General features: G+C 41.4%; 1 protein-coding gene across 1 annotated transcript in view; it reads left to right on the top strand.

Moving 5' to 3' along the window:
• Positions 1-4,031, top strand: part of LOC109469564 (eukaryotic translation initiation factor 3 subunit C-like) — a 25,040-nt gene extending 21,009 nt beyond the window's left edge. Inside the window, exons 20-23 of the mRNA XM_019768099.1 lie at positions 195-310; positions 779-866; positions 2,205-2,433; positions 3,296-4,031. Of these exons, the coding sequence (XP_019623658.1) occupies positions 195-310; positions 779-866; positions 2,205-2,433; positions 3,296-3,411 (549 nt within the window). The 3' untranslated portion in view covers positions 3,412-4,031. The remainder of the gene's footprint in view (positions 1-194; positions 311-778; positions 867-2,204; positions 2,434-3,295) is intronic.
• The last annotated feature ends 7,322 nt before the right edge of the window (positions 4,032-11,353 follow it).

The raw sequence follows: 11,353 nt of genomic DNA, 5'->3' as shown, positions 1-11,353 counted from the left end.
TTTTCGCCTGCCTGCTCCATTATTTTTCTTGAAAAATCTGTTAACCAAGAAATTAAATTGGTGTGGCCTTATGCATAATTCTTTATGGTAAAAAATATGCCTTTTTGGTCGCAAAATAAGATGTCTATTTGACTGTACGTTTAGTCACAGGCAGCCCTAGAGCAGTATATGTACTTGTCTGTCTTTGTCCACAGGTGTGGGATCTGTTCCCCGAGGCAGAGAAGGTTCGTGAACTCATCAGTAGGAAGATTCAGGAGGAGAGTCTGCGCACCTATCTCTTCACCTACAGCGCTATATATGACTCTCTCTGGTAAGGGTTACTAGTAGTAGTACTCATTTGTAGACTTTGTCAGCAGACTACCCGGTAGTTAGTACATTTACCAGACATGGATACCTCCCCAGTTTTCCCAGAAAAAGCCTCTGTCACACATAGCCGAATATGGCGTACTAACTCCTCCAACCATGGTTAGGAGTAGGTCAGGTGTAATGTTGGCTGTGGTTGGTGTTCGACCAGGTCAGCTACTGTTTCAGATTATTTGAAACAGTCGAGTGTTGATGGGAGGTTCAGTCACGGTTGGCTGGGGGCTGGCAGTGAATTTTGACTCAAATTTAACTCAAATTCAGTATGATTTGTATAGAAAGTTGATCTACATGTATTTGGTGGTCTTCTAAATGACAAAAGGATGGAGAAATTGTTGTAACTGTCTGAAATAATCTGTTTCTTTCGGTCTCATAGTGAGGACACCGACATTGACATTGACCATGTTGCCTGTTACAGTTTGGTAACCCTGTCAGAGATGTTTGAGCTGGATGGACCAGTGGTACACAGCATCATCAGTAAAATGATCATCAATGAGGAGCTGGCTGTGAGTACTGTCATGTTCAATTAAAGCTAAAGCATCTAATAGTAACAGTTACTGTAAGTTGTAGAGTTTAAACTTTGTTCTAACACAAAATGGGAACACACCATGAATCTTGAGTCAATCTCGTCAACCTTCGTCAAAAGTATGATCCACTCAGTACTGACTCTCTGGTGACGTCAGGAGTGCATCAAAAGGGGGGGAAGACATGAGGGGTGTGAAGGAGGCACATACATGACATTACACCAGGGCACATCAACCCTCTCTGAACCATGGCGGTGGAAGGTTCCGTCTTCCTGCCACTTTAATGCACTCCTGGCGTCATCTCGCTTGGGGAAAGTCAGCGCAGTGGATCATTTATCTTCCAAATGTAGACAAAATTGAAGGAAAATGCATAGTTAGGTTCCTTTTTTTGTGCTGGAACAAAGTTCTGTAACTATGCATGTGTACATGTTGAGTCATTGAAGTCGAGACTCCAAAATTTTGTGATACAGTAAAAATCTACAGTTTGAAGTTAAAGCAGAATAGTGGCAACACAGTGGATAAGACATGTATATGCTAGCACTTGTTCATGGGTGTGATGGGTTTCCAATGGAGAAGTAACTTGATGATTTACAATGATTAGGTTCTGTGCATAATCAGCTTAGGTCTACATGGGCAGAAAAAAAAAAAAAAATCAGGCAGTAGTTGATTCAATTCATATAGAAATGTACATGTAGGTGTGGCCTAAATCTGGTCAGACAGCTCCCAAACTTCAGCCAGTCTTGGTCGGCTGGTGTACGGGGTTATTAAATGATACTGTACCTCCTACCGGTGCAATGGCCAAGTGGGTAGAGTGCTCGCCTTGCATTTGGTAGGTCGTGAGTTCGATCCCCTGCCGAGTCATACCAAAAACTTAAAAAATGGTACATAATGCTTTCTCTGCTTAGCATTTAGCATTTGAGAAAGAGTGGGAGTTAAACACACAACACTACCAGTGGACTAGCCCCCTGCTGTAGTGATTGCACAGCTGTGCGGCCCAAGGGCTACAAAATGGAGACTGGATGTACACTGGATGTGGAGGGTCCAAACCCCCGTGGCCGCCCTAGAAGGAAATGGTACGACAATATACGGGAGGACCTCCACCACCTGAACTTAGATAAAATCAACCCACAGGACAGAGACAAGTGGCGTGCTGCCATCAAGCCCCAGTCGTATTGTGCAAGCACGTCTAACCCTCGGAAGACGGGGAACAACAGACGATAAACCGGACAGTGAGTGAGTGTGTGTGAGTGGTCGCTGCCATATGCGACCATGCTAGTGGTTGTGGGAGGGCTTTAACTTATCGAACTGTACCTTCTCCAGGCATCCTGGGATGAACCCACCCAGACGGTGGTCATGCACCGCTCGGAGCCCACACGTCTACAGAACCTGGCCCTGCAACTGTCGGACAAACTGGCCAACCTCGTGGACAACAACGAACGTATCCTGGAGGTCAAACAGGGCACGTCTGCCTTCTACACCAGGCAGGGGGAGGGTCGCTTTGGCCGGCAAGGTAAAGAGCGCCATCATCAAGGGAAAGAGCGGCAGCAAGGTAAACACACATCTCTTCAATCTACTCAGGACAGTTTAACTTGTAGTCATTATGCAGAGACATTTTGGTGTTCCTACACCTGTGAGAAAAGGCTCAAGTGGATTTTGAAACATCATTAATTTTCTTTCTTTTCTCTCTGTCAGCTCTTACATTCTTTCATATTCTTCTTTCCATTCCCTCTCTTCTATCTCCCATCATTTCCTCGCTTATTCCTTATTAATTACCACCATGATCATGTTCTCTGAAGTGCTCTGTCATGGGGGAGTGCTCATTTATTCATTTTAATCCAGCACTGCATTTCAGCCACTTATTCATTTATAGTGAATATACTGATCCTTTTTATTGTCATAACTATCTTTGTTGGATCACTTTGGCGAAAGTTTAAAAAAGAAAAAGAAAAAGTAAGAAAAAGTGAACCCTTACCCACCCTAATTTTTTCACAACCGTAATAGATAACACAACATTAATTTTCCTAGGCCTTATTGACCATGTGACAGTGTCAGTTTTGTAATCCAAAGTACATTGATATGCAAATTTTCCTTATTTCACTTACTATCTATTCTGATTTGTGTATGATTGATTTGATATTATTTGATGTATGCCTATTTTGGACCGCTTATTTTTCTGTTACTTAAGTTCGTGCTTAAGTTACCTTATGTTAATTTGCCCCTTGATTGTACATTAGTTTTCTTCAGTGATTACTTTATGTTGTATTATATTGTTATTATTTTATTGTGTTTGGGGTTTTGCCCCCCAGGGTGCATTGAAAACCGCCCTCCAGGGCGATATGTTTCTCTGGTTAATAAACAATAAATAAACAAACAAACAAACAAAGTCTCCACTGATGTGTTGTTGTGTGCAGGTCAGTCTGGGTACCACCAGCAGCAGGGTCGTCAGTACCAGGGCCAGCGGCGGGACAGAGGTGACCGGGACAGGGACCACCATCAGGGGTACAGCAGACAGCAGGACAGATGGTAGTCAACAGCACAGAGACAGCTCCAGACTTCTTAAAGGCACTCAAAGAAATAGAAGGGCGGCAAAACTGGATTTTCTAATTAAAATGAAACTTTCTGGTCACTTTGTATGTTGAATCAAACCTATCCCATAGCATACCCGTGAGGCAAAAATGTGATGACAGAAAAGGGTTGCTTGTTTCGTATCATTGGCTGGTTCTAGCTATTTATTGGTGGTACCTAAAATAATGGGACTTCTCATGCAACTTGTTTTGGGGCTATTTCATGAAATGATGTTGAAAATGGGGTACGAAATGGTAGTAAATGCCAATACCACACAGATGTCCTCATCCAGAATTTTTTGTTTTGCCGCCCTGGAATTGCCTTGGATACCTTTAACAACCAGACATCTACCACTGAAGTACATACTTTACACATCTGTACATCTCAAATATACAAGAATTGCAGTTCAAGATGAAATAGCATGTCCGTATGGCAGTTTAGAATGTGTGTTGACAGTTTCTTGAAATTAATAACATAGAAGTTAAAAGCTAATGTCATCATAGCCCAATATCATGTGTTCTCTAACTGGACTGCAAGTTTGTTTCCCAAATATCATCTTGGCCGTAATAAAGAGAGAGAGAAGAATTACCTGTTTATTGTTATTCTTGTCTTCTATTGGATTATGTTGAAAAAGGGTCAAGGCCACAGCAAGTAATAAATTCTATGGATGACATTCTCCACAGACTCCAAATTGAATGCAATAGAGCTGAAAAAAGGTTCCTACAGTTTCAAATTTTGAGGTCATAATCCTTGTTAAACAAGAATTTAGAACATGCTATCACAACTATGGAGTTTGATCACCTGTCCAGTGTTGTTAAAAAGGAGTCAAGGGTTTGATTTTTCCCCTATTCTGCTAGTTTCCCTGGTTCCCCTCATCATGAAACTGCAGAAAAGGTTCTGATTGTACCTCTGACAACTACTGGTGACAAACAATGGACCAAAGTGGGTCCTGCTTTATTTATTTCACCTCAAGACGACTGGGTGACCCCATTCAGCCTACAATAGCTGTTTTCCAAGGGGGCCAGCTTGTTACAGAACAATACAGTACATACAGTTAAACAGGACAACATACAGTAAACATAAAAGCACAAAAGTCCAATGTGTTGACAACAAAATCATAATCCAGTGCCGTTCCATGGTCAGCACAAAAATTCGGAGTTGAGGTCAAGAGGCCGGGTTTCATATGACATATTTCATAATCATGTTTGATGACATCTCAACATTATTGTAACAAGTGTTGTTGTTTTTTTCTTGTGAGTGCGTGTTCCTGAGCTACAGCACTTCTGCTCAAATACACACGCCAATGCACACCACGGCCAGGACAGATGCTACATGTATATACCCTATATTCAGACAGGGGGTGCTTTTGAGGCCCGTGCCCTGTAATTCAACAACTACGTATATCGTAGTACCATCAAATTTTCAGAGGATAGTGTAGTACTTAGTAGAATTAATAAATCATAACATCATTGTTGTTACTTTGACGTAAAATGACGTCATTGTGATGTCATTTGTGTGATTTTTTTGGGCTAAAATCGTGAAAATGGTCAGGGGATATCCAACATGACGTCGGCGCGGGCTTCAAAAGCCCCCCTCCACTGTCTGAATAGGGTTAAGGGTTTGTTTGTGTCAAATGTTTTATAAATTATATATGTGATCATCTCATGTACGAGTTTCGTGAACAGTGCTGGTGTGGTTGATCTGGTGTCTTGTGGAGGGGCGCTGTGTGATTAAATGCATCTAAACATGAATGATCTCATACTATCTTCAAAGTTCATCTGTGTTGATACATGTTTAAAGTTAAAACATTTGGTCCAACACAAAAAATTCTCTCACCTAGAGCTTGGGGAAACAGAAAGGTCTCTAAAAGCCAGGTTTCAAGAACATACACGGCCTAGCTCTGTTAGTTCAGAGGTGTCTCAACACATCCGTATAGAGTCACCCGGACATTTTGACACTGTAAGGATTTTAGACACTAAACAAGACTATTTCTTGAGAGGGGTGAAGGAAGCCATATACATCAGGGCCCATCACCCTACATTGAACCGCGACGGGGGCCGACATCGTCTACCAGATACCTTTGATCCAGTGTTGACGTCACACTTCAAAGAAGCCACGTGACAAGCTTCACTGGGTCAGTCTACTGAGGAAGACCAGATTGATTGTTTAAAAGCTCTAGGTGAGAGAATTTTTTGTGTTGGATCCAAATGTTTTAACTATAAACACATGAATGATCTTGTCACTGCAGAGGTATTAGTTACGTTTAGGTAATCTCAAGCGGATTATGCCACTGTCCTATTATTTTGGTATCAATTTATATTTTTTGATGCGCATAGACAAACCCCAGTTAGGCAGGAGACCTAGAGGACGACCGAAGGAAACATGGCGAAGAACCATCGACAAAGAAGTGCGGAGCCATGGTTTCACTCTCGATGAGGCACCAAAGATAGCAGCGGACCGGGCCAGATGGAAGAGCTACCTCCTGCCTTAAGAGCCATGCTGGCTCAGAAGAGGACTAAGTAAGTAATAGACAAACCCCAAGATCAGTCCCCACATTTTCCATTGTACAAAAAAGCGAGAAGAAGTTGACCACTCTGTGGCTCAGTAGCTACAATACTTTGTATTAGCCTAGTATAGTATCCTTGTATGTTCCTTATGTATGTATGTCTAAGCCAAGTAGTGTATCTTTTGTCTCCACGTTTGTTATGTGTCTGTAAAGTCTTGACCTGTACCTTGCCCGCCGTGGCATGAATGTACAATAAAAGTCTTTCATCATCATCACAACATCTTAGCAATGTGTGGATGGTAGAGAAATGTCATAAGGCACATATTAACAGCCACAATGAGTTCGACGAGCGAGCTGCCATGTGTAAGATTAGAATAAGTGCGCATCCACTAGAGATAGAAAAAGGCCGCTATAGAAAACTACCTGTGCACGAGAGATTATGTAAATATTGTACAATGAATGCAGTGGAAAATGAAATACATTTTGTTAGCCAGTGTCCTCACTATGAGACCGAAAGAAACAGATTATTTCAGACAGTTACAACAATTTCTCCATCCTTTCGTCATTTAGAAGATCACCAAAAAAACTGCATTTCTACTAAAAACACAAAACCCACTAATTATGCAGAATGTGGGACTATTCATTATCCACTGCCTTCAAAGAAGAAGTCGAACCCCATAATAGCTAGCGTAGTAGTAGAAGTAGAAGTTTTTTCCAGACAGTTGTTACCTGTCTCCTGTTACTGTATTGCAATGAGTTTTATTCTTGATTGTAAAAGCAATTAGCCTTCGGGCATGATTTTGCGAATAAAGTTTCTAATAAAGTTTCTATTATTCTATCTGAAACGTTCTCTATAGAGATATGTTTCAGAGTACGTTTATAAAGAGTTACAAACATCCTGCCACCTTTTTTGCAAGAAAAGCTCTTCTACCAAAACGTGATTGAATCTTAGAACCCCGCAAGCCAGAGAGCGGTAATGATGTGATTATTATTAATACTCTCAGTAGTCGGACACATCGGAGCGTCCAGCAGCCGTATAGGAAAACCCACCCCGACGGAAAACGTATGAATATGCAGGATGTCAAGGGTATTTGATCACACCCGTGCAAGCCGAGGTAAAATTACATTCGATGCAGGTACGTAAAAGTTTAAAAGAACGGCGAACTTTTTGAGGTTATTGAGACAGCAATGCGCGTGTGGCGCCTATAACAGGAACTAGTTTGCTTTCCGGTAGCTGTGTTGTCTGACATGCTGCATCAGAATCAGTGCGGTGTGGAGTACGGTTTGTGGAACGTGGACCGTGAGCAGGCGGGGTTGGTGCGTGTGGGGATCCCGTGTAAGCTTGTTTCTAAACCCGATGCGACAGACGCGTCCCTAACATCTACTGAGTAACGACTTGTGTGAGAATGGATACAAACGACTGTACATTTGTCATATGTAGAACTGTGCTGGTCCCAAGACTTTTCAATACGCATGGTATTTGTTAATTTTTGACCCATCTCTGCCCTTGTTGCCCTTCGGGTCACATCGTTTGGCCCCCGGGCATCCCTCCCAGCCCGGTTCACTGGACAACTCCGGGGCATTCAATTACCGAGACCAACAGACCGAGCTGGGCGGTAATGGAATGAAAAATGACTTTTGGGCAGGGCGGCGAAATAAATTCAATCGGCTCTGGCCGGGGCAGGCTGTTTTCACCAGACTTTTACCTCCGAGAGTTGATGAGAATGCCGTTAGTCAGATGGACTTTACAACACTTTACCGGTACATGCTGTCTGCACGTATGTTATCATATCTAATAACACTGAATGGGGGCATTAGGTTTGACCTGGTAAACATGTGTTACGGCTTGTTATTACAATCAAATTTCCTTCATATACACATATTAGCACTTATGATTTTGAATTGTATTTTTGTTCTTACAGGTAGGATATGGTACATAAAGCTACATGTACATGTATATACAATACTAGTATCAATGTTAAGGTCAGCAAAACAGCGTATTCCGCCATTGGCCTGTGTAACTACAGCAGGATAGATCTGCCACACCACGTTTTGTTTAAAGTACTATAATACTGTTTCGTCATTAGGCCACACCAATTCAATTTGTTGTTTCTTGGATTTTTTCCAAGGCACCCCATGATAGCCGGAAATGTTACAATATGAGCCATGAACCAGGCTGGTTTATAATTAAAATAATAGATTTTGAACTCTTAATGAAACAAAATTGCATTGTTACATTGAAAAACTTTAACAACTAGAAAGAAAAGGACAACCGTTGGGGCAAAATATGTTTTTTTTTTGCAAATCAGAAAAAAATGGACAGGGCGAATCCGAGAAACAACAAATTAAATTGGTGTGGCCTTATAATAAAAAAATTCCGCTTCCGTATCATTAACTTAAGCTGTTACGCCGAAGGGCGGTTATACCGACTATACGGCTATGGATTACTATGCTGAACAATTTGAGATTGTCAAAAATAAGAACATTGTCACGCAGTTCACTTAACCTGACTGCAGCCATTTTTCCTAAATGGTCGGATGACTTTGGTCTATCGGGATGGACTGCTTATAACGTTATGATGAAAATCAGGAAGATTATATTTGGCGCAAATACGGAAAACTTTTTCACCTATGGAAAACTTAACTCTGTCCTATTTTTGTTTTATATGGGCTGTCTAAAATTTGTCTTGGCATCATTTACATATTACATTAATTCATAGTTTTTTTATAAATAGCTGTTTAACTACAGATTCCGTTCACCGTGATGACGACACATATACGTCTGACAGCTTTCAAAATCTATCCAGTTGATTCTGTAACTGTTTTTGTGTATCTGATGACATGGGTGTCTAACCTTCATCGACGTATGAAACAACTTTGGTTAATCCGTTTCAAAATGTACATATTTATGTGTTTGCATCGAAGCTGCATTATGCAAAATAATGGCGATACAAAAAGTTGAGTTTCAAGTCATTTCTTTACAAAGTAAGTTGAATCAATCCTACTCCATTAAGGCCATGTTGATTTGATTATATGGATGACATCCGCGCGCACATGAATTTCCGGCCATTTCCAAAAAAAAAAGTTTTCAACCTTACTGTAAATCGCGCAAAACAGCTGCTAAATGAGCAAAAATATACCATAAGTTGCAATGAAAACATTTAGAAACGATACCAATGTCGTAGAATGCCAAAATCAAAGGAAAAAAGACAAAAATGTAAAGAAATGAATTCGAAGAGTAGATCATTCGCCATAACATATTCTGTGTCATTTGTTCAACCTTCATGACCACGTAGATTTCATAGTGAAAGCAACTTTTTTTTTGACAAAACTTTTTTTTATTCGCACGCGCGCATCAGTTTTGGGGTTCCCAGAGGATGTCATCCATATAATCAAATCAACATGGCCTTAGTGTCAAATAAGTGCCAGTCAGGAAGTGCAGGTGTCCAAATATGACACTTACCGAGTGAAACGCAGCTGCCATGTTTGTTTACATTGCATTATTTTGCAGTGCACCTCATGTAGGCAGTCTAAGCAACCAACCATAAATATCAGAAATGTGAGATAAATATTTTGAAAAGTTGAAAATTTTTATAACAATTACATGGAGATTTTCCACGCGAAATTTCTTCATTGCTGCCCCACAAATGTTACATAATACCCCACTTGGTCCGTATGCCAGCCCATAGACTGCCCAAGTGACTGTTCTATGGTGAACTTGAAGAAGGTGTACGGTCACGTGGTGGCCAAAAGAAGAGGTACAAGGACTCTCTTAAAGCATCCCTGAAAGCCTTCAACATAAAGGCAGACTCGTGGGAAAGACTTGCCAGTGACCGACCACTGTGGCGACACACAGTTAGAGAGGGTGCCGGTACCTGTGAGGAAGCACGCAGAACTGCTGCACAGCAGAAGAGACGAGCCAAGAAGGAGGGCCTAGGGTGCTGCCGGTCCTGTGGCGAACACTGCTCTGTTCTCCTGCCCGCGCTGTGAGCGCCGGTTCCGGGCGAAAATTGGACTCTACAGTCACCTGAGGACACACCCTACTACAGAGGGATGACAAAGCGGTCCTCGTCAACCTGGCGGACGAAACGACACATAATACCCCTTTAAAGAAACATCCATCGTACTGTTTCTATCAGTTTCCATGTCAAAATGAAGGATCAGAAGATTCTGTTCCACACAGGACCCGTATTGACCCGAACTTGCTTTCCCCCAGTACTTTAATAGACACCGCTCAACAATTAATGCTTTTATTAACCATCTCCGGGTGTAGCAGAAAATTAGCTTGAAGCGTGTCATCATCACTCTCGAACAGATCTTGAAAGGTGTTATGTAACATTTTTGCACCAAAAAGTGAAATATTTTAATTGAAAAAATTGTGTGATTGTATTTCAATATTTGTGCCAATATCTCACGTTTCTGACATTTATAGTTGGCGCTATAACAGCCCAGACGAGTCCCACTCACAGTTTATGGAAGCACGTCCTTGGTCCTATGCTACATCATGCAGTTCTAAAACAATCGTTGACATTCTTGTCAGACTGTAAATGGGCTAACACCTGAAGACATTTTGCAAACCGACAGTAGAACCGTCCAGCATGCTGTATTCATCAATACAAACACCGACATCTTCTCTCGTGCCTTTCGCATAGCAGGAAACGTCTTGAAGATTTCCCTGCAAGTACATATCTAGTTAGATTTTATAGAGGCTAGTTAGCTCTATGAAAATGTAGGTTATGTTTTCAGCAGTGTATGTCTGTGTGTCTGTCTGTCTGTACATGTCCGGCAAGATAACCCAAGAATGGCTGGGTGGATTGTTTTTTTTTGTTGTCTTTTTGTACCATGCCTCTAAATCCCTCCAAAATTGACAAATTCTGGCTGGGTGGATTGTTTTCGTGCTTGGTAAGGTGCTGACAAAAGCTGGAAATGGTTAGATTTTGCTCCCCCGGGCGGCTTTCCTAGGTGCTGCAGCGGAGCTTCCGAGTTTGTTACCTCGTGTGTTCTGGACGTGCTGTGCGGGATCACGATGTCTGGGCGGTAGATCTTGTGCTAGGAAAGAAGTGACAATAGTTAGGGATCTCTAGCAGCATGTTCTGGAACTGCAGAGCATTTTTATAAAAACTCTCATAAAGAGAATAACTTAAGAGAGGAATAACAGATTGTAATGATTTACATGGAGATGTGCATAATTAAATGCAAATTATGCAAGGCAGAACTGCATCTGCAAAACTAATGAAGAAATTCTATCATAACAGTGCCTTTTTCCCTGGACATTCCAGGGTTTGGATATTTGGGTGACAGATAGCTTTTGACGTTAGTTTTGGAAGTGCAGGACCGTTTTATAGGAATTTTCAAAGACAGTAAATAATAATTTTGGTTATGCAGTTATCTTAGACATA

The sequence above is a fragment of the Branchiostoma belcheri genome, unplaced genomic scaffold (assembly GCF_001625305.1).
Source record: "Branchiostoma belcheri isolate BF01 breed outbred unplaced genomic scaffold, Haploidv18h27 scaffold208, whole genome shotgun sequence".
NCBI lineage: Eukaryota > Metazoa > Chordata > Leptocardii > Amphioxiformes > Branchiostomatidae > Branchiostoma > Branchiostoma belcheri.
Note: the sequence above shows the minus strand (reverse complement) of the source record. Positions and strands in the feature narration are given on the sequence as shown.